This window comes from Cebus imitator, unplaced genomic scaffold (genome assembly GCF_001604975.1).
Source record: "Cebus imitator isolate Cc_AM_T3 unplaced genomic scaffold, Cebus_imitator-1.0 Scaffold68, whole genome shotgun sequence".
NCBI classification, from domain to species: Eukaryota; Metazoa; Chordata; class Mammalia; order Primates; family Cebidae; genus Cebus; species Cebus imitator.
Genome location: NW_016107383.1, coordinates 6,356,475 through 6,380,904, shown reverse-complemented (window position 1 = coordinate 6,380,904; position 24,430 = coordinate 6,356,475). Strand labels below are relative to the sequence as shown.

At 36.4% G+C, this 24,430-nt stretch overlaps 1 protein-coding gene and 1 non-coding gene across 5 annotated transcripts in view; one reads left to right on the top strand and one right to left on the bottom strand.

Moving 5' to 3' along the window:
• The window catches only part of COL14A1 (collagen type XIV alpha 1 chain), a 255,166-nt gene that overhangs the window by 65,171 nt on the left and 165,565 nt on the right, over positions 1-24,430 (bottom strand). For all 4 annotated transcript variants that reach the window (XM_037739316.1, XM_017530706.2, XM_017530707.2 and 1 more), the window contains exons 35-36: positions 23,351-23,428; positions 20,170-20,256 (exon numbers count right to left, since the gene is read on the bottom strand). In XM_037739316.1, coding sequence (XP_037595244.1) covers positions 20,170-20,256; positions 23,351-23,428 — 165 coding nt within the window. The remainder of the gene's footprint in view (positions 1-20,169; positions 20,257-23,350; positions 23,429-24,430) is intronic.
• LOC119471664 lies at positions 7,231-7,292 on the top strand. Its single transcript, XR_005200720.1, has one exon. It is a non-coding gene; the product is annotated as a U7 small nuclear RNA (small nuclear RNA).

The window sequence follows — 24,430 nt, the reverse complement described above, 5'->3', positions numbered from 1 at the left end:
AAAAAAAAAAGAAAAGAAAAAAGAAAAGCTATAGAGTGTACTCTCCAATCTAGTGAAGGAGGAAAAAGAAATGTGAAAAAAGCAAAGACAAAAATAGATAAATACAATCTCAAGCAAGAAATATTTATATAAGACAAAAAAGCAAAAATTAAGAAATTAAGAAAAACCAAAAAAGTAAAATTAAGGTTGTGGATATAAGTCAGAATAGGTCAGTTATCACAACCAACAGAACAGACTAAACTATGAAAGAAAGATTGTAAAATCAAATTAAAAGCAAAATCTTGGCATATGCTATTTAAAGAGAAATATCTAAAATATAAAGACATCAAAATGTTGTAAATAAATGAAGAAAATGTATACTAGACAAAGAATCCAAAATACAACTATTGAAACATATTAATATTAGACAAATCAGACTTGAAGTAAAAAGCTTTACTGCAGTTAAATGGTTTCATTCACAAAACAAGCCAATAGAAAGACAAGTTTTAATTTTTGAATATTTTAACATAACCTCAGGATATATAACGAAGAATTACAAAGAGAATTTGACAAATTGATAGTTGAAGTGGAAGATTTTTAAGACATCTATATCAGTAAGCTAAAAATAAAGTTTGAATACAAAAAATAACAATTTGATATAAAATTTTGTATATATATAAAGTTTTGAACTCCACAATTAGAAAACACGTTTTCTTCTAAAATGTATACATGGAACATCTGCAAAACTTGACAAAATACCAGATAGCAAATATCAACAAATGTCAATGAGTTGGTACTATAAGTCTACTTGATCAGTCTTCCCTGATCAAGTGCAAAAAAAAAAAAAAATCAATAAGAAAAGAATAGCAAAAATCCTACATACAATTAGAAATTTTAAAAAGACGCTTGTAAGTAAATTGTGAGTAAAAGGAATAGAGTTATAAACTCAATAGCTTATTGAAATATTAAATTTGACTACATTAGATATAAATTTTTAGACAATTCATATTTTCTTAATCAACAGCAGGCAAACTAGAGACCTGGAAAAGATTTTTATGTGCACACATGTATATGTATTTGGAACAGATATTTCAAAGCATATCACTAATAGAGGATTGGTGTCCAGAATACTTAAAAACACCTACCAATCAATGAGTAACAAAACAGGACAACACAATGGAAAACAAACAAAAAAGTTGTAAGTATATATTTATATAGGAAGAAACTTAAGTGGCTTATAGACAAATGGAAAATTACTCAATTTCGCCAGCAATGAGGGAAGGTGGTACTTAAAATAACAATGACAGATCAGATAAGAAAAATTCTTGTGTCTGACAACACCAGCCAGAGTTGTGAGAGTACAGGGCACCCAGATCCCTAACACAGAGACTCTGAAAGGGAAGATGAAGACAACCACCTTGAAAATCCACTTTTCTTACTTTCCAACAAGTCTGATTCTAAGTGCTATTTCTAGAGCACTCACATATGTTTACAAGGAGACATAAAGGATGCTTACCACAGCAATATTTGTATTAGTAAAATACTCCACAGTAATGAACTGATAATGTAGTTTGATGGTGGAATATTTCATAGCACTATAACCAATGATAAACTACATACCACTATAAAAAATGTGTTAACCTAGATGAATTTTAAAGATTTAACTTTTGAGTGAAAAAAAATCAAGTTTCAAATAAATATACCAGGATAATATTTATGTTACTGTCAAACCACAATATTAGAATATGTAATATTGTTTAGGAATACGTGCTTATATATTAATAGTAGGAATATAAAAACATAGGGTAGAGGAAGAGAAGGAATGGGGGCTGAGGTTTCAGATAAGAAATAGAAACCCTAGGCTGGGCATGGTGGCTTATGCCTGTAATCCTAGCATTTTGGCTGGCTGAGGCAGACAGATTGCTTATGCCCAGGAGTTCAAGACCAGCCTGGGCAATATGGCGAAAACCCATCTCTACAAAATACAAAAGTTAGCCAGGTGTGGAGGTGTATGTCTGCAGTCCAAGCTACTCGAGAGGCTGAGATGGGAGGATGGCTTGAGCACGGGAGGCAGAAGTTGCACACTGCATTCCAGCCTACAAAACAGAGTGAAACTCTGGCTCAAAAGAAACCCTGAATAGACCAACAACAAGCAGTGAGATTGAATCAGTAGCTTTAAAAAATTGCCAACAACAAAAAAGCTCAGGGCCAGATGTATTCAAAGATGAATTCTATGAGACATTCAAAGAAGAACTGGCACCAATCCTAGTAAAACTATTCTGAAAGATGGAGAAGGGAATCCTCCTTACCTCATCTTATAAAACTCTGATACCAAAACAAGAAAAGGACAAACAACAAAACTACAGACCAATACATAGATGCAAAAATCATCAACGAAATATTAGATAATCAAATTCAACAGCATATTAAAAAGATAATATACAATGATCAAATGGCTTTCATCTCAGGGATGCAGGGGTGATTTAACATATGTGAGTCAACAAATACGATACATTGCATAAAAATAATTATTAATAAAAAACACATAATCATCCCAATAGATGCAGAGAAAGCATTCAATAAAACCCAGCATCCCTTTACAATAAAAACTCTCAACAAAATAGGCAAAGAAGGCAGATATCTCAAAGTAATAAAAGCTATTTATGACAAAACCATAGCCAACATCCTACTCAACAGGAAAAGCTGAAAGTGTTGCCCCTGAGAACTGGAACAAAACAAGGATGCCCACTTTTATCACTTCTATTCAACATACTACTGGAAGTCCTAGCCAGAGCAACCAGGCAAGAGAAAGAAATAAAGGGCATCCAGACAGGAAAAGAGAAAGTCAAACTATCACTGTTCACTGATGATATGATGGTATACCTAGAAAATCCTAAAGATTCCTCCAAAAGACTCCTAGATTTCATAAACAAATTCAGTAAAACTTCACAAAATTAATGTACACAACCAGTAGCACTGCTATATACCAGCAATGACCTAGCTAATAATCAAATCAAGAACTCAGTCCCTTTTACAACAGCTGCCAAAAAAAAACCACAAAAGAAATAAAATACCTATGAATACACTAACCAAAGACATGAAAAATCTCTTTAAGGAGAACTACATAACACTACTGAAAGAAATCAGGAATAACACAAACGAATGGAAATACATCTTATACTCATGGATTGAAAGATTCAATTTCATGAAAATGACCTTACTGCCCAAAGTAATCTGCAGATTCACTGCAATTCCTATCAAAATACCAACATCATTTTTCACAGAATTAGAAAAAACAGTTCTGAAATTCATAGGGAACCAAAAAAACCCCAAATAGTCAAAGCAATTCTAAGCAAAAAGAACAAATCTGGAGGAATTACATTACCTGACTTCAAATTATGCTACAAAGCTATGGTAACCAAAACAGGATGGTACTGGTATAAACAGATACGTGAATCGATGATACAGAATAGGGCACCCAGAAATAAAGCCAAATACTTAAAACAAACTGATCTTCAACAAAGCAGACAAAAACACAAACTGGGGAAAGAACAGCCTATTTAATAAATGGCGCTGGGAAAACTGGATAGCCACATGTAGATAAAACAGATCCCTATATCTCACCTTATACAAAAATAAAGTCAAATGGATCAAAGACTTAAATTTAAGGCCTGAAACCATAAAAATTCTAGCAGATAACCTGGGAAAATCTCTTCTGAATACTGACCTAGGTAAAGAATTTGACTAAGGCCCCCGAAACAAATACAACAAAAACAAAAATAAATAAATGGGATTTAATTAAACTAAAAGGCTTCTGAACAGCTAAAGAAATAATCATCAGAGCAAACAGACAACCTGCAGAATGAGAAAGAATATTTGCAAACTATGTATCCAACAAAGGACTAGTATCTAGAATCTATAAGGTACTCAAATCAGCAAGAATAAAACACACAATCCCATCCAAAAATGGGCAAATGACATGAATAGCTATTTCTCAAAAGAAAATAAACAAATGGCCAACAAACATATGAAAAATGCTCAACATCACTAATTATCAAATGCAAATTAAAGCCACACTGAGATACCACCTTACCCATGAAAAGATGGCCATTATTAAAAGTCAAAAAACAAAAGATGTTGGCATGGATGTGGTAAAAAGGGAACACTTATTCACTACTGGTGGAAATTAATTTAGTATAACCTCTATGGAAAACAGAATGGAGATTTCTTTTTTTTTTTAATTATTTATTTTATTGTATTTTAGGTTTTGGGGTACATGTGAAGAACATGCAAAATTGTTGCATAGGAACACACGTGGCAGTGTGATTTTCTGCCTTCCTCCCCATCACCTACATCTGGCATTTCTCCCCCTGCTATCCCCCCCAGCTCCCCACCCCCCACCTCCCCCCCCCATTTCCCCCCAACTGACCCCAGTGTGTAGTGCTCCCCTCCCTTTGTCCATGTGCTCTCATCATTCAACACCCGCCTATGAGTGAGAACATGCGGTGTTTGATCTTCTGCTCCTCTGTTAAAGAATTAAAAGTGGATCTATTATTCAATCCAGCAATCTTACTGTTGGTTATCTACCCAAAGGAAAAAAATAGTTATTACATCAAAAAGACTACTGCAGGCATATGTTTAATGTAGCACAATTCACAATTGCAAAGATATAGAACCAACCTCAGTGCCAACAGACCAACTAGTGGATATATATACATGCATACATACACACACACACACACCATGAAATATACTCAACCATAAAAGAAAAACAATGAAATAATGTCTTTTGCAGCAAACTGGATGAAGCTGGAGGCCATTATTCTAAGTGAAGTAACTCAGGAATGAAAACCCCAGTATCATATGTTCTCACTTATAAATGAAAGCTAAACTATACGCACACGAAGGCATAAAGAGTGGTATAATGGACTTTGGTGACTCAGAAGGGGAAAGGTGAGAGAGGAATGAGGGACACAAAACTACATATTGGATACAATGTGCACTACTTGTGTGATAGGTGCACTAAAATCCCAGACTCTAAAATACCCATTATATGATTCTTTAAAATAGACTTTGCTTTTAGAGCAGTTTTAGGTTCACAGCAAAGCTGAGCAGAAAGTGCAGGGCATTATCATATACCCCCTACCGTGCACACAGCCTCCACTAGTAACATCCTGCACAAAAGTATCACATTTGTTATGACTGACAAACTTAACACTGTCACACCACTAGAAATTCATGCTGAACCTAAGTCCACAGTTTACACTAGGGTTCACTCTTGCTTTTGCACTATCCATGGGCTTGGACAACTGTGTTAAATAAGGAGGAGGCCATTGACCTGAAGCTGTCTCAGACCTTGAGTTCCTATCTAACAAACTGCAACATGATCCAGCATGTAAACAGACTGAAATCTGAAGTAGGAGTATATTTTCTGTACCAAATAGCCAATCACAAACAGCAGAGCTTCAGCCAATTACAAGCACACCTAACTGATCAAACTATTCCCAAATAAGTCATGAGCCTCTGTAGCCAATCAGATGATTTCTCTACTTTGCTTTTCTGCTTGACCTATGAAAGCCCACTGCTTACATTGCTGAGTGGAGCTCTCTTAGCTTCTTCTGGTTCTGAGTGCTTTCCATTTCACGAATCTTTCTTTGCTCAAATAAATCCTGTTAAATTTAATTTGTCTAAAGTTTTTCTTTTAGCAAATGTATAATAATATGTATCTACTATACACGTCATCATCATTCACATCATTCACATTCACATCAACATTCACATAAGGGAGTTTCACTCCCTTATATTTTTTGTAATTCTTTTTATGTTTGAAATGTTTTACAATTAAATATGAATATTACACAAATTCTATGTATCTTTTATTTTGGCAGAGAAAACAAGGTATATAATCTGTGAATATAAGTCAACTCAGCTCTGCCCCCAAAACTTACTCAAATATACCCTGTGAGAAACCTCAGAATACAGTCAGTAATTATTGTCTTCTACTAGGTTTGAAGGTTTATTCCTAGAAATACACATGGACTTTCTCTGAGATCATCAGGGACAAAATCATGTGCAATGAATAAATTTTAGCCATGGATCAAAGAACATCTAATATTCTGGAAAAAAAAAAGCATCTAGTACTTTTCGTATCTTAGTGTGCTCAGTAATTGTTTCCTACACTGCTCTGTCGGAGATTCTGCATGTTTACAAGTATCCCAGGTGATTCTGAAACAAGCAACAGTTTGAAAACTATAGTATATAATATTGCTTTTTATTGTTCTGAAGAAAAATCTGAAGCACAGCTAAAAATAAATCCTTTTGATTCCTAGATTGTACTAAATACAACACTTTACGTTTCATTAAAGTTTCATAATGCACAAAGTACTTACAAACATATTATCTTGTGTATTCCACACAATACCAGTAAAAGAGATGAGTACTATTTTATACAGGAGGAAACGGAAGTTCACAGTGGCTCAGTGACTTGCCTATTCTTATGATTTAAACTTAATGCTCCTACCATTGCTCCACAACTGCTTTTTTGAGATAAACAATCCTTTGTTTTAAAAAATGTTTGAGTTCCACAACCAGAGCTTGAAAGAATGTTCTACATACCCAAGATAAAGGAGGAAGTTATGAGACACAATTTAGATATATTCAGCAGATTCTTTGCCTTTTTGTTTGGTTCAGAAAATATGGTACACAAATGAAGGAAACTTATGTTGTTAGAGCCAAACTGGAGTGCATTTTCCTGCTGCTAGCTTGCCATCGGTGTGGGTTATCTACCTCATGCATGCTGACTGTACCGGGCTGCTTTTGGCAAGTTGATGTTCAAGGAAAGATTGAGCCTGAGAATATTTCTCCTGTAAGGTCCGGATTTCTCTATTTGTTTGTGTATCTTCTCTATTTTCTTTGTTTTTCTGTCTTGCTACATTTGCCATTTCCTGACCACAGGAGAGCTATACCATTCTTATCTTAAAGAAACACTGGCAACCCCAGTTTAGCACATTAGAAATAAAATGAGCATTTAAACATATTATAAATAATTTATCACCATAAATTCAAACACTTAATGTAGTTATTTATATTTTACAAATTTTTTTTCTATCTTCCTCTCTCTTTCTCTCCATCCCTCCTTCTTTCCCTTTCTTTTCTTCTTTTTTTTTTTTTCTGTAGGAAGTTTTATCCACATAATGAAGAACTTCATACTAAGATGAGATTCTTTCTCTGGTAAATTAGAAATCCTCCCTTCAGTGTTACAGCTCATTTAGAATTTGCCTAGCAGGTTTTCCAGTCTTTGTTAGAAAACACTCCAGAAAATATTTAAAAAAAAAATCTTCCATTTACATATAAATTTTGATAGAGAATGGACAAAGCACTACCTCTGCAGTGGAACTGCCCTTGCTACCCTTGGACTAATGAAGGAGCAAAGACTGTAAGTGCTTTATCCATATCTCCCACAATCTGCAGTCAACCCAAAGGAGAGGAGGCTAGTCTGTCTCCAATGAATCCAACCCACCTCCTCCATTTGTCACCAAGAAGGAAATCCCCAGCTTGGGCCCACACACAGACCCCCCATTCTGGGATGACTGAACTGAGAAATCGCTGACCTGCATCTCTCTGGGGGTGGAGCTCCAGGAATAAGACCCCTTCCTCTGCCACCTCCAAGTTGGAGACAGAACACAAACCTTGAGATCATCCCAGAGCTGTGGTGGCCATCCTGAGTGCCAAGCCATGATCTATAGCCAGCACTAAAGTGTAAGAGGCACCCACATTTTCAGAGCATTGAAAGAGAGCACAACTGCAACTATAAGGAAATAGAGAAGTGACACAACTGAGCAAGAATCTACCAAGTGAACATTACACCTAAGCACTCGCCAAAGCTTTGAGATCAACCCCAAAGCTTCAACACCAAAAAATACCTCACTAACATAACCCCTGAGAAACCAAAGACAAGAAGTCAGCTACAAATAAAGACCCTGCACAAAGCCTCAGCCCTGTGAAAACATCCGGAAAAGAAGTCTGTTGACGGTACTCAAGCTACACTGCAGTTAAAGGAACATCCACATGCAGATATGAGAAAGAACCAATGTAAGAACTCCAGAACTTGGACCTCTTCCTTACACCTTATACCAAAATTAACTCAAAGTGGATTAAAGACTTAAATGTAAAACACAAAACTATAAAAACCCTTGAAGAAAATCTAGGCAGTACCATTCAGGCCATAGGCATGAGCAAAGACGTCATGACAAAAAGCCAAAAGCAACAAAAGTCAAAATTGACAAATGGGATCTAATTAAATTAAAGAGCTTCTGCACAGTAAAAGAAACTAGCATCAGAGTGAACAGGTAACCTACAGAATGGGAGAAAATTTTTGCAACTTACCCATCTGACAAAGGCCTAATATCCAGAATTTACAAGAAACTTAAACATATTTACAAGAAAAATACAAAAACCCCATCAAAAAGTGGGAAAAGGATATGAACAGACACTTTTCAAAAGAAGACATTCACATGGCCAACAAATATAAGGAAAAAAGCTCAACATCACTGATCATCAAAGAAATGCAAATCAAAGCCATGATGAGACACCATCTCACGCCAGTCAGAATGGCAATTATTAAAAAGTCAAGAAACAATATATGCTGACGAAGCTGTGAAGAAATAGGAATGCTTTTAAATTGTTGATGGAAATGTAAATTAGTTCAACCCATTGTGGAAGACAGTGTGGTGATACCTCAAGGATCTAGAACCAGAAATACCATTTGACCCAGTAATCCCATTACTGGGTATATACCCAAAGAAATATAAATCGTTCTACTATAAAGATACACACACATGTATGTTTATTGCAGCACTATTTATTACAGCAAAGACATGGAACCAATCCAAGTGTCCATCAATAATAGACTGGATAAAGAAATGTGGCACATATACACCATGGAATACTATACAACTATAAAAAGGAATTTCCTTTGCAGGGATCATGGATGAAGGTTGATGCCATTGTCCTTGGTAAAATAACACAGGAACAGAAAACAAAACACTGCATGTTCTCACTTATAAGTGGGAGCTAAACAGTGAGAACATATGGACACAGAGAGGGGAACAACACACCAGGGTCTATTCGGGGGTGAGGGGTAAGTGGAGGGATCTTAGAGGATGAGTCAATAGATACAGCAAACCACCATGGCACACATATACCTATGTAACAAACCTGCATATTCTGCACATGTATCCCATATGTTTAAGAAGAAAAAAAAGCCCCTGAAATACATAGTAATAAATTACTGTAATCTAATTTTTTCTGCTGTTACTATAATGGGCAATAAACATAGAAAATTAAAGTTACTTCAAAAACATGAAAGAAAAAAAAACTCAAATGGTCAGAATGTCCTATGTCATCCAAATGACCATACTATTTCTACAACAGGGGATTTTAAACAGTATGAGTTGGCTGAAATGGCAGAAATAGAATTCCGAATATGGATAGGAACGAATACCATCAGGATTTAGGAGAATGGCAAATCTCAATCCAAGGAAACTAAGAATCACAATAAAATGATACACAAGTTGACAAGTGAAATAGCCAGTATGAAAAACAGATCCTAATGGACCTGACAGAGCTGAAAACACACTATAAGAATTTTACAGTGCAATCACAAATATTAAGAGCAGAACAGATATTCTACTCAGAATAGATTATTTCTGAGAAAAGAGTATCAGAAATTGAAGACTGGATCTCTCAAAAAAGGAGAGTCAGACAAAAATTGAAAAAAAATGAAAAGGAATAATTGAAATCTCTGAGAAATATGGGATTATGTAAAGAGACCAAATCTGTGAATCACTGGCATCTCTGAAAAGGACAGTGAGAAAACAAGCTGGGAAATGTATTTCAGGACATCATCCGTGAAAACTTCAACCTTTCTAGAGAGACCAACAGTCAAATTCAGGAAATACAGAGACTCCTGCAAGATTCTACAAAATAAGATAATCCCCAAGAAAAATAATCATCAGATTTTTCAAGGTCAAAATGAGAGAATTTTATAGGCAGCTAGAGAAAAAGGGCAGGTCACCTACAAAGAGAGCCCCATCAGGCTAACAGCAGACCTCTCAGTTGAAACCCTACAAGCCAGAAGAGATGGAGGGCCTACAGTCAACATTCTTAAATTTAAAAAAAAAAAAAAAATCTTAAACCAAGAATCTCGTATTCAGTCAAACTAAGGTTCCTAAGTGAAAGAGTAAATTCTTTTCAGATACACAAATGATGATGGAGTTCATTAACAACAGACTTGCCTTAAAGAAACTGTGAAACATCTGACAAACGGCTAATATCCAGAATCTACAAGGAACTTAAACAAATTTACAAGAAAAAAACAAACAACCCCATCAAAAATAGGCGAAGGATATGAACAGACACTTTTCAAAAGAAGCCATTTTTTCCCCCTGAGATTAACCAACATCTTCCTATTTCCTCCCAGCTTCAGTTGCTTATCTTTATTTTACTTTTTACTTTTTATTGCATTTTAGGTTTTGGGGTACATGTGAAGGACATGCAAGATTGTTGCATAGGTACACACATGGCAGTGTGATTTGCTGCCTTCCTCCCCATCAGCTATATCTGGCATTTCCCCCCATGCTATCTCTCCCCAACTCCCCACCCCTTGCTGTCCCTCCCCTATTTCCCCCAGACAGACCCCAGTGTGTGATGCTCCCCTCCCTGTGTCATGTGTTCTCACTGTTCAACACCCGCCTATGAGTGAGAACATGCGGTGTTTGGTTTTCTGTTCTTGTCAGTTTGCTGAGAATGGTGGTTTCCTGGTTCATCCATGTCCCTACAAAGGACACGAACTCATTGTTTTTGATGGCTGCATAATATTCCATGGTGTATATGTGCCACATTTTCCCTGTCCAGTCTATCGTCGATGGGCATTTGGGTTGGTTCCAGGCCTTTGCTATTGTAAGCAGTGCTGCAATGATCATTCATGTGCATGTGTCCTTATAGAACTATTTATAATCCTCTGGATATATACCCAGTAATAGGATTGCTGGGTCAAATGGAATTTCTATTTCTGGGTCCTTGAGGAATCACCACATTGTCTTCCACAATGGTTGAACTAATTTATACTCCCACTAACAGTGTAAAAGTGTTCCTATTTCTCCACATCCTCTCCAGCATCTGTTGTCTCCAGGTTTTTTAATGATCACCATCCTAACTGGCATGAAATGGTATCTCAATGTAGTTTTGATTTGCATTTCTCTAATGACCAGTGATGATGAGCATTTTTTCATATGTTTGTTGGCCTCATGTATGTCTTCTTTTCTAAAGTGTCTGTTCAGATCCTTTGCCCCCTTTTGAATGGGCTTGTTTGTTTTTTTCTTGTAAATCTGTTTTAGTTCTTTGTAGTTTCTGGATATTAGTCTTTTGTCAGATGGGTAGATTGCAAAAAATTTTTCCCATTCTATTGGTTGCCGTTCACTCTAATGATTGTTTCTTTTGCTGTACAGAAGCTCTGCAGTTTAATTAGATCCCATTTGTCTATTTTGGCTTTTGTTGCCAATGATCTGGTGTTTTGGTCATGAAGTCCTTGCCTATGCCTATGTCCTGAATGGTTTTGCCTAGATTTTCTTTTAGGGTTTTTATGGTGTTAGGTCTTATGTTTAAGTCTTTAATCCACCTGGAGTTAATTTTAGTGTAAGGTGTCAGGAAGGGGTCCAGTTTCTGCTTTCTGCACATGGCTAGTCAGTTTTCCCAACACCATTTATTAAACATAGACTCTTTTCCCCATTGCTTGTTTTTGTCAGGTTTGTCAAAGATCAGATGGCTCTAGATGTGTTGTGTTGCCCCTGAGGCCTCTGTTCTGTTCCATTGGTCTATATCTCTTTTTTGGTACCAGTACCATGCTGTTTTGATTACTGTAGCCTTGTAGTATAGTCTGAAGTCTGGTAGTGTGATGCCTTCTGCTTTGTGCTTTTTGCTTAGAATTGACTTGGCTATGCAGGTCTCTTTTGGTTTCATATGAAGTTTAAGGTGTTTTTTTCCAGTTCTGTGAAGAAGGTCATTGGTAGCTTGGAGGGGATAGCATTGAATCTGTAAATTACTTTGGGCAGTATGGCCATTTTCATGATATTGATTCTTCCTAACCATGAACATGGAATGTTTCTCCGTCTGTTTGTGTCTTCTCTTATTTCATTGAGCAGTGGCTTGTAGTTCTCCTTGAAGAGGTCCTTTACGTTCCTTGTTAGTTGTATATCTAGGTATTTTATTCTTTTTGTAGCAATTGTGAATGGCAGTTCGTTCTTGATTTGGCTGTCTTTAAGTCTGTTATTGGTGTATAGGAATGCTTGTGATTTTTGCACATTGATTTCGTATCCTGAGACTTTGCTGAAGTCACTTATCATTTTCAGGAAATTTTGGGCTGAGATGATGGGGTCTTGTAGATATATAATCATGTCATCTGCAAATAGAGACAATTTGACTTCCTCCTTTCCTATTTGAATACCTTTTATTTCTTTTTCTTGCCTGATTGTTCTGGCTAGAACTTCCAATTCTACATTGAATAGGAGTGGTGAGAGAGGGCATCCTTGTCTAGTGCCAGATTTCAAAGGAAATGCTTCCAGTTTTTGCCCATTCAGTATGATAGTGGCTGTTGGTTTGTTGTAAATAGCTTTTATTATTTTGAGATATGTTTCGTCAATACCTAGTTTATTGAGGGTTTTTAGCATAAAGGGATGTTGAATTTTGTCAAAGGCCTTCTTTGCATCAATTGAGATAATCATGTGGTTTTTGTCTTTGGTTCTGTTTATGTAGTGAATTATGTTTATAGGCTTGCGTATGTTGAACCAGCCTTGCATCCCCCAGATGAAGCCTACTTGATCATGGTGGATAGTTTTTTGATGTGCTGTTGCAATCGGTCTGCCCATATTTTATTGAAGATTTTTGCATCTATTTTCATCATGGATATTGGCCTGAAGTTTTTTTTCTTGCTGAATCTCTGCCGGGTTTTGGTAGCAGGATGATGTTGGTCTCATAAAATGATTTGGGAAGGATTCCCTCTTTTTGGATTGTTTGGGATAGTTTCAGAAGGAATGGTACCAGCTCCTCTTAAAATAAGGCATTTAGGCAGCCAACAAACATGAAAAAAAGCTCATCATCACTGGTCATTAGAGAAATGCAAATCAAAATCACATTGAGATACCATCTCATGTCAGTTAGAATGGTGATCATTAAAAAATCAGGCGACAACAGATCCTGGAGAGGATGTGGAGACACGGGAATGCTTTTACACTGTTGGTGGGAGTGTAAATTAGTTCAACTGTTGTGGAAGACAGTGTAGCAATTCCTCAAGGATCTAGATCTAGAAATACCATTTGACCCAGCAACCCTATTACTGGGTATCTACCCAAAGGATTATAAATCATTCTATTAAAAAGACACATGCACATACATGTTTATTGCAGCACTGTTTACAATAGCAAAGACCTGGAACCAACCCAAATGCCCATCAATGATAGACTGGACAGGGAAAATGTGGCACATATACACCATGGAATATTATGCAGCCATCAAAAACAATGAGTTCGTGTCCTTTGTAGGGACATGGATGAACCTGGAAACCACCATTCTCAGCAAACTGACACAAGAACAGAAAACCAAACACCGCATGTTCTCACTCATAGGCGGGTGTTGAACAATGAGAACACACAGACACAGGGAGGGGAGCACTACACATCGGGGTCTGTTGGCGGGAAACAGGGGAGGGACAGTGTGGGGTGGGGAGTTGGGGAGAGATAGCATGGGGAGAAATGCCAGATATAGCTGATGGGGAGGAAGGCAGCAAATCACACTGCCATGTGTGTACCTATGCAACAATCTTGCATGTCCTTCACATGTACCCCAAAATCTAAAATGCAATAAAAAAATAAAAATAAAGTATAATAATAATTTAAAAATAGGAATACTAAATATGGAAAGGAAAGACCATTACCAGCCAATACAAAAACACACTTAAATGCACAGACCAGTGAAATTATAAAGCAACTACACAAACAAGCCAGCATAATAACCAGCTTACAACACAATGACAGTATCAAATACATACATATTAATACTAACCTTGAAAGTAAATGCGCTAAATGCCTCTCTTAAAAGACACAGAGTGGCAAGCTAAAGAACAAAAGCAAGAGCTAATGGTATGCTGCCTTCAAGAAACTCAGCTCATGTGCAATGTCACACATAGGCTCAAAATAAAGGGATGGAAGAAAATCTACCAAGCAAATGGAAATTAGGAAAAATCAGATGTTGCAATCCTAATTTCAAATGAAACAAACTTTAAACCAACAAAGATTTTTAAAAAAAGAAGACAAAGAAGGGCATTACATACTGGTAAAGGGTTCAATTCAACAGGAAGACCTAACTACCCTAAACGTATATTCATCCAACACTGGAGCACTCCAATTCATAAAGCAAGTTCTAAGAGACCTACAAAGAGACTTAGACTCCTACACAATAATAATGGGAGATCTCAATACTCCACTGACAGTATTAGACAGATAACCGAGGCAGAAAATTCACAAAGATATTCGGGACCTGAACTCTACATTGGACCAAATGAATCTGACAGACCTTTATAGAACTCTCCACTGAAAAACAACAGAATATAAATTCTTCTCACCACCAAAGGGCACATACTCTAAAACTGACCACATAATTGGTCATAAAGCAATTCTCAGAAAATGCAAAAGAACTGAAATTATATCAAACACACTCGTGGACTACCAGGCAATAAAAATTGAAATCAAGACTCGAAAAAACATTGCTCAAACCCACACAATTACATGGAAATCAAACAACATGTTCCTGAATGACCTTTGGGTAAATAACAAAATTAAGCAGAATCAGTAAATTTTTTGAAACTAATGAGAACAAAGATACAATATACCAGAATCTCTGGGACATAGCTAAGGCAATGTTAAGAGATAAATTCATAGCACAACACAACCATATCGAAAAGCTGGAAGGATCTCAAATTAATGACCTAATATCACAACTGAGAGAATGAGAGAAGCAAGGGCAAATCAACCCCCGAACTAGCAGAAGACAATAAATAACCAAGAACAGGGCTGAACTGAAGGAAATCAAGACATAAAAAAAATTCAAAAGACAACAAATCCAATAGTTAATTTTTTGAAAAAAATTAGTATGATAGATAAGCCACCAACTAGACTAATAAAGCAGAAAAGAGAGGAGATCCAAATAAATACAAATAAAAAAGGGATGTTATGCACACATACTAGAAAACCTAGAAGAGATGGATAAATTCCTGGACACATACCCCCTTCCAAGACTAAACCAGGAAGAAATTGATTCCCTGAACAGACCAATAACAAGGTCTGAAATTGAATCCATAATAAATAGCCTACCAACCCGAAACAAACAAAAAACCCAGGACCAGATGGATTCACAGTCAAATTCTACCAGATGTAGAAAGAAGAGCTGGTAACATTCCTTTTGAAACTATTCCAAAAAAATTGAAGAGGAAGAACTCCTCCTCAACTCATTCTATGAGATGAGCATCACCCTGATAGCAAAACCTGGCAGACACACAACAAGAGAAAATAAAACTTCAGGCTAATATCCTCAATGAAAATCAATTCAAAATTCCTCAACAAAATACTTGCAAACAATCTAGCAGCACATCAAAAAGCTGCTAATCCACCACAATCAAGTAGGCTTCATCCCCAGGATGCCAGGTTAGCTCATCATATGCAAATCAATAAATGTGATTCGTCACATAAACAGAACTACAGACAAAAACAAAGTAATTATTTCAATAAATGCAAAAAAGGCTTTTGATAAAATTCAGCATCGCTTCATGCTAACAACTCTCAATAAAATAGGGATCAAAAGAACATATCTTAAAATAATAAAAGCCATGTATTACAAACCTACAGCCAACATCAGACTGAATGGGCAAAAACTGGAAGTATTCCCTATTGAAAACCAGCACAAGATAAGGATGATCTCTCTCACCACTCCTATTTAACATATATTGGAAGTCCTGACCAGTGCAATCAGGCAAGAGAAAGAAATAAAGGGCATCCAAATAGGAAGACAGGGAGTCAAACTATCCCTGTTTGTAGAGGACATGATCCTATGTCTAGAAAATCCCATTGTCTCAGTCCAAAAGCTCCTTCAGCTAACAAACAACTTTAGTATAGTTTCAGGATACAAAATCAATGTAAGAAAATCACTAACATCCCTATATACCAACAGCAGCCAAGCCAAGAGCCAAATCAAGAATGTAATCCCATCCACAACTGCCACAAAAAGCATAAAATACCTAGGAATACAGCTAACAGGGGTGGAAAGATCTCTACAATGAGAATTATAAAACACTGCCCAAAGAAATCAGAGATGACATAAACAAACGGAAAAACATTCCATGTTCTTGGATAGGAAATATCAATATTGTTAAAATGGCCATAGTGCCCAAAGCAATTTACAGTTTCAATGCAACTCCTATCAAACTACCAATAATATTATTTACAGAACTAGAAAAAAGTATTTTAAAATGCATATGGAACCAAAAAAGAGTCTGAATCATCAAGTTAATCCTAAGCAAAAAGAATAAAGCTGGTGGCATCATGTTCTCTGACTTCAAACTATACTATAGGGCTCTAGTAACCAAAACATTATGGCACTGGTACAAGAACAGACACATAGAACAATGGAATAAAATAGAGAATCCAGAAATAAGATCACACACCTATGACCATCTGATCTTCAACAGAGCTGACAAAAACGAGCAACAGGGATATTGGCCTGAAGTTTTCCCTTTTTGTTGAGTCTCTGCCAAGTTTTGGTATCAGGATGATGTTGGTCTCATAAAATGATTTGGGAAGGATTCTGTCTTTTTGTTTGGAATAGCTTCAGAAGGAGTGGTACCAGCTCCTCTTTGTACATCTGGTAGAATTCGGCTGTGAACCCACCCAGACCTGGACTTTTTTGGATTGGTTGGCTATTAATTGCTGCCTTGACTTCCGCCCTTGTTATTGGTCTATTCAGGGTTTCAATTTCTTCCTGGTTTAGGCTTGGGAGGGTGCAGGTGTCCAGGAATTTATCCATTTCTTCCAGGTTTACTGGTTTATGTGCATAGAGTTGTCTGTAGTAATCTCCGAGGGTAGTTTGTATTTCTGTGGAATCGGTGGCAATATCCCCTTTATTGTTTTTTATTGCATCTATTTGATTCTTCTCTCTTTTCTTTTTTATTAATCTGGCTAGCAGTCTATTTTGTTGATCTTTTCAAAAAATCAGCTCATGGATTTATTAATTTTTTGAAGGGTTTTTGTGTTTCTATCTCCTTCAGTTCTGCTCTGATCTTAGTTATTTCTTGTCTTCTGCTAGCTTTTGAGTTTTTTTGATCTTGCTCCTCTAGCTCTTTCAATTTTGATGACAGGGTGTCGATTTTGGATCTTTCCTTGCTTCTAATGTGGGCATTTATTGCTATAAATTTCCCTCTAGACACTGCTTTAAATGTGTCCCCGTGATTCTGGTATGTTGTGTCTTTGTTCTCATTGGTTTTGAAGAACATCTTTATTTCTGCCTTAATTTCATTGTTTATCCAGTCAACATTCAAGAGCCAGTTGTTCAGTTTTCATGAAGTTGTATGGTTCTGAGTTAGTTTCTCAATCCTGAGTTCTAATTTGATTGCACTGTGGTCTGAGATACTGTTTGTGATTGCCATTCTTTTGGATTTGCTGAGGAGTGATTTACTTCCAATCACGTGGTCAATTTTAGGATAGGTGTGATGTGGTGCTGAGAAGAATGTATATTCTGTGGATTTGGCGGGGAGAGTTCTATAGATGTCAATTAGATCCACTTGGTCCAGATCTGAGTTCAAGTCCTGGATATCCTTGTAAATTTTCTGTCTCATCGATCTGTCTAATATTGACAGTGGAGTGTTGAAGTTTCCCAATATTATTGTGAAGGAGTCTAAGTCTCTTTGCAGATTGTTAAGAACTTGCTTCATCATTCTCAGCAAACTGACACAAGTATGGAAAGTCAAATGTTCTCACTCATTGGTGGGTGTTGAACAATGAAAACACATTGAAACAGGGAGGGAGCATCACACACTGGGGTCTGTTGGGGGACCTAGGGGAGGGACAGCAAGGGGTGAGGAGAGATAACATGGGGAGAAATGCCAAATATATAGGTGACAGAGGGTTGAGACAGCAAACCACCTTGTCATGTATGTACCTATGCAACAATCCTGCATGATCTGCACATGTAACCCAGAACCTAAAGTACAAGAAAAACAAACAAACAAACAAACAAAAAACCAACAAGCAATAGGGAAAGAACTCCCTATTCAATAAATGGTGTTGAGATAACTGGCTAGCAATATGCAGAAGATTGAAAATGGACTCCTTCCTTATACCACATACAAAAACTAACTCAAGATGGACTAAAGACTTATATGTAAAACCCACAACTATAAAAACCCTGGAAGACAAACTAGGCAGTACCATTCAGGACACAGGCATATGCAAAGATTTAATGACAAAGACACAAAAAGCAATCAAAACAAAAGCAAAAATTGTCAAATGGGCTCTAATTATACTAAAGAGCTTCTGCACAGCAAAAGTATCTATCAACAGGGTAAACAGACAACCTATGGAATGGAAGAAAATTTTTCCAAACTATGCATTTGACAAAGGTCTAATATCCAGAACCTACAAGGAACTCAAACAAATCAGCAAGAAAGAAAAGCAATCCCATTATAAAGCAGGTAAATGACATGAATAGACAATTATCAAAAAAAAAAAACTACCATCAGAGTGAACAGACAACCTATAGAAAAAGAGAAAAATTTTGCCATCTGTTCATCTGACAAAAGTCTAATATCCAGCCTCTATTAGAAATTTAAACAAATTCACAAGAAAAAACCCAAACAACCCAATTAAAAAGTGAACAAAGGACATAAACAAAATGCTTTTCAGAAGAAGACATACAAGTGGCCAAAACGCATATGAAATAAAGCTCAATATCACTGATCATGAGAGAAACAAAAATCAAAATTACAATGAAATACCATCTCACGGCAGTCAGAATGCCTATTATTAAAAAGTAAAAAAAAAATAAAATAAAATAACTGATGCTGGCAAGGTTGCAAAGAAAAGGGAACACTTATACACTGTTGGTGGGAGTGTAAATTAGTTCAACAATTGTGAAAATTGGTGTGGCAATTCCTCAAAGAGCTAAAAACAGAACAACTATTCAACCCAGCAATCCCATTAATAGGTATATACTCAAAGGAATATAAATCATTCTATCATAAAGACACATGAACATAAATGTTCATTGTAGCACTATTCACAATAGTAAAGGCATGAAATCAACCTAAATGCCCAGTGACAGACTAGATAAAGAAAATGTGGTACATACACATCATGGAATATTATGCAGCTATAAAAAAAGATCAAGATCTTGTCTTTTGCAAGAACATGGATGGAGCTGGAGGCCATTATCCTTAGGAAACTAACGCAGAAGAAGAAAACCAAATACCACGTTTTCACTTTTAAGTGGGAACTAAATTGTGAGAACTCATGGACACAAGAAAGGGAACAACAGATGCTGGGGCCTACTTGAGGGTTGAGGATGGAGGGACAGAAAGGAGCAGAAAAATAGCTATTGAGTACTAGACTTGGTAGTTGGGTGATGAAATAATTTGTACAACAAATCTCCATGACATGAATTTACCTATCTTTGTAACAAACCTTCACATGTACCCTTGAACCTAAAGTAAATTTTAAAAAGAGAGAGAGAGTGGACAAAGCAGGTGTATGCAACTCTCACAGGTACAAGTAAAGGACCTAGTTTGAAGTATTCACACTGAAAATTAACCATAGTAGCTTATTGGAAAGATTTGTGTAAAGACTAGTACAAGACCCCATATGGCACAATGGTGAGGAGCATCATCTCTAGGAGTCATGGAGACTTGGATTTGAAGCCCAGCTCCTCCAAGCTGTGTTCTTTAATCAAGTTGCCTAACATCTCTGTGTCTCACTTTACTCCTACGATTAAGTGAGTAATAGCCATTTAGTACAGTAGACAACACATATTAGACACACAAGTGATAACTATTGACATTATTAAAGAACATTTAAGGCTGAACTCAGCAAGACTTACTGGTGGGCCTGCTGGTCCCAGAGCTACTTCATTAGTTTCAGAACAGGAGCAGGAATGTGGAAGATCTGGACAAGACTCATCATCTCTCTGAAAATAAACAACAACAAAAAAAGCACAACTATTAGCATGACAATTTACACAAATGGCTTTATTGACTCAAAGAAAACAGTTTAAGATATTCTAAGTGTGCATTAGAAAAGCATAGAATCCACTCCTGATTACAAAATCTTTTCTGTAAAGAAAAATGAATAGGTACCTTCTGGTCACTGATAATCACTATTATCAATGGTTGCTGCTAAAATGAGCTTGGGAATCCAGGTGAGAAAAGACAATCAGAAGTGGATACAAAAAAAAAAAAATCCTGATTAGTATTTAATTTTGTTGGAGTATTAGTGCTCTGTGAATTAAAGATCTTGAAACTTTTTATGCTATATTTTCTCTGTTTCAAAGGATAAAAGAAAATCTATTGGGGTACTCAATCAAAACAACTATATCTACACTAAAACAAAGAAAATCAAAATAAAATTATGTTTAAACTCATTATCAATTCCCTGTGACAATTTCCACAACTGCTCACATTCTGTGGTTGAAAGTAAGAAAAACATCACAGCGTTGATCTAAGGCTTTGGAATAGGAGAACATTTTTCTTCTCTCTTAGGGAATATAGTTGTCATGTGACATTACAAAATAGATTATTAATGGAAGGCTGAATATATCTGAATGAGTTACTAGAATGTAGAGGAAGACAGAGCACCTGCTAACAGCTATTGAACAATTTATAAATATCCCATTTAGAGCAGCAGCCAAAATGAGCTCAGCACTGGGATAAGATACCATAGAACTTCATGGAATCCGTCAGTCCCCTTGGATAGAGAAAATACTAGTCATTATTTAAGACTTTGGGGGAAAATAAAATTAGAGCCAAATAGAGGACAGATGACAGTTAAATTGCCAAACTGAAAATAACCTGAGTCTCTACAACATTCACAACAGAAAGCCAGAAAATGTTGAGTAAATGCCTGTTACATGGTGTATATACTTTTCTCTAAATGTTGGAAAACAGTAAAAGATTTCAGTTCAAACCCCCTGTGAACACATCTGGCCTGAAATCTGGCCAGCTAGAGTGAAACACAAACTTTAGTATTCTGAAAGATCCCAAAATAAGGCTAAGAACAGGCCATATGTAACCAGAGATTCAGTGATGGTTTTGCCAGTGCTGCTGACTATTACTGCACCATGTCTTCCTACTATGGAATTTATGCCTCTTCGATGAGACAAGCAAAGAGAAAAGGAATGAGAAGAGTCCTTCATAGAAAAACTGGTGATCACATCTTTGTTTGATACAATAGAGGATTCCAAGAGTTTGTCCTGCCAATTTCCAATCTACCTGCCCTTAAGCATAACATTGAGGTGTCTCTGATTGAATTTCTCATCAGAGTTTACTAGAAACTTGGTGAAGAATAAGTTGCTTCCTTCTCAAACACAGGCTGCCATGACTTTGGTGCTTGCAGTAGATGTTGTGAGCTGGTGTTAAGTCTTACTGATATGGCTTGGCTTATTGATATAGTGAGTCTTACTGATATGGCTTGGCTATGTCCCCACCCAAATCTCATCTTCTTATGGTTCCCATAATCTCCATGTGCCATGGGCAAGACCCAGTGGAGTAACTTTTTCAACTCAGTAACTTTTTTTTCGGTGCATAATGTAAGCCAGGTACCGAATCATAGAGGTGGTTACCTCCATGCTGTTCTCATGATAGTGAGTTCTTATAAGATCTGATGGTTTTATAAGGGGCTTTTCCCCTACCTTCATTCTGCACTTCTCCTTGCTGACACCATGTGAAGAAGGACATGTTTGCTTCCCTTCTGCTTTGTTGTAAGTTTCCTGAAGCCTCCCCAGTCCTGCTGAACTGTGAGTCAACTAAACCTCCTTCTTTTATAAATTATCCAGTCTTGGGTATGTCTTTATTAGCAATGTGAGAACAAACTAATACAGTTATAAGGTCAAATCTCACAGACTTCATGAAGGCCTCCCCATGTTCTAGAGAATTCTGGGTTTAATTATTAAGACATGGCTACTGTCCAACCATGACAGAGTCATCCATGCCAGCTTACATATATATACATAATACATATGTAAGTATACACACACACACACACACATACACACACATATATGTAAGTATACACACATCCCAGCAGTAAGAAGTCATGGTTATTTAAGAATAAAATATAAATATCATTTTTTTTCTTTCAATTGATGTGTATTGTATTTTATATGGGCTACTGAGTTGTTAGGACATAAATATTTATACCATAAATTGGTATAAATAACTTTTAAATGTTTAGTTTTCTAGTAGCATCACATACAGGGCATGTAGATTATGACTACAGTTCTAAAAGTATGCATCAAGATACCCAGGAGCACTATATTGAACTCACAGGGGTCTTGTGAATGTTTTAAAATTTTAAGAGAAGCACAGCAATATTCGGCACCCATTGGACTTTGTATGAATGACAAGCTCAGGGTAGTTTGTAGTTTCAATATTCGAGACTGCAATACCTTTTTTGGATGATGCCCTAATTTACAAAGAGAGTTGCTATGATGAAAGGCAAGTACTATGAAAAAAAGCAATGTAGAAAAAGAAGTAAGGATGGCAATGGCCAATCTGATCCCAACATATAAGATATGCTGCAGGGCTCAGTATGTACACACATCCCATCAATAAGCAATTTTGGTCATTTAAGAATAAAATATAAATATCTTTTTTTTTCTTTCAATGTATGTACATTGTTACTATATATGGCTACTGAGTTGTTAGGACATAAATATTTAATAAGATATTTGGACCTATTACTTCATAACTGGAGCTGCAAGGTGTTTCTTTTGGCTTAGTGGTGCCAAGAAAAAATTGAGACACTAAGGGCTTCATGAGACAATGGAATTTTGGAACATCTTAACTATGTGTAAATAGTACCCTCTGAGTTGTGCCGTTCACCCCGTATGTGATCCTAGGTCACACAGGAGAAATCTTGTTAATTTCAGACATACCTCCTTATTAACCTCTAATTTCATCATCTCAATGAATTGCCTATGATATGAATGTGGAGAAATAGCTTCTCATTTCCAGAAGATTAAATACAGTTTAAGGAATCAATAGAAATGAAGGAAGAATGCTTACCAAGCCTGGAAGTTCACAGCATTTGTCTGTATTGGCCCATGACGTGGAACAAACAATATCAAACATCTGTAACTGGAACTATGATTTAAAAAGAAAATTGTGATTCAATAAAATATGTATAAAATAAAATTATGATTTTACGTTACGTATTCTATAACAAAATATCAATATATTAATAATGCATTACAGTAAGTTAAAAAGTAATGCCAACAATATCAAACTAATTCTTTTCCTCAAACACACAGTGATCTAAGATTTTGTCTATAATTACTCATGCATCATCTAAACCTTCTTACTTATCACAACTTCCCCTCCCCTTTCTACCCAAAGAGTAAGCTTAGCTCCTCTGTTAAAGTCTTCCTTGCAAAGCCCATCATAGCTGTTCCCAAATGACTCTGAAATCACACAACACTCCATATGTCTCCTCTATAGCACACCTCCCACTACACAATAAATTATTCACATTACTAAACTCATCTTTATGTCACCTATCACAATATGTGGCATATCATAAGCACTCAGGAAGGCTTATTAATTCTCACTTCACTTCTTTGTACACACACTCAGGAACCTTTTCTTCAGTGCATAATGTAAGTCTGATGTGACGTAGACTTTTAGAATGCAAACTTTTTTTAAAAAAATCATAGTCCTGACCTAGAAGAACTTGTAGTAAGAGAGAAGCACACAAATACTGTATACAACGTGGAAAATGTCATGACAGCTTCACATTCAGTATTGTGAGAATGTAAGCTATATGTATTTTTAAGTCATTGATCATGCCATAAATATTTAGACAGGCTTGCTCCACTCACGTATGTTGGTGATAAGTCAATGTACATGTTGAAATATACAGAAACATCATCATAACATCGTTAAGGGCTAACACTAGCTTAATGACCCAATCATTTCTACTATATTTCTTCCGACATTATTTTCAAATAGTAAGAGTGTGCTTTCTTACTGATCTGGGAGAAGGGTGAAATTGTTTTCATTTTAAAACTGTAATCTCCCTTTTGGCGAGTGGTGTTTTCAGCTGGAGCTCTTGGTGCCTTCCTTACTGTTTCCCAGATGGTACTACCC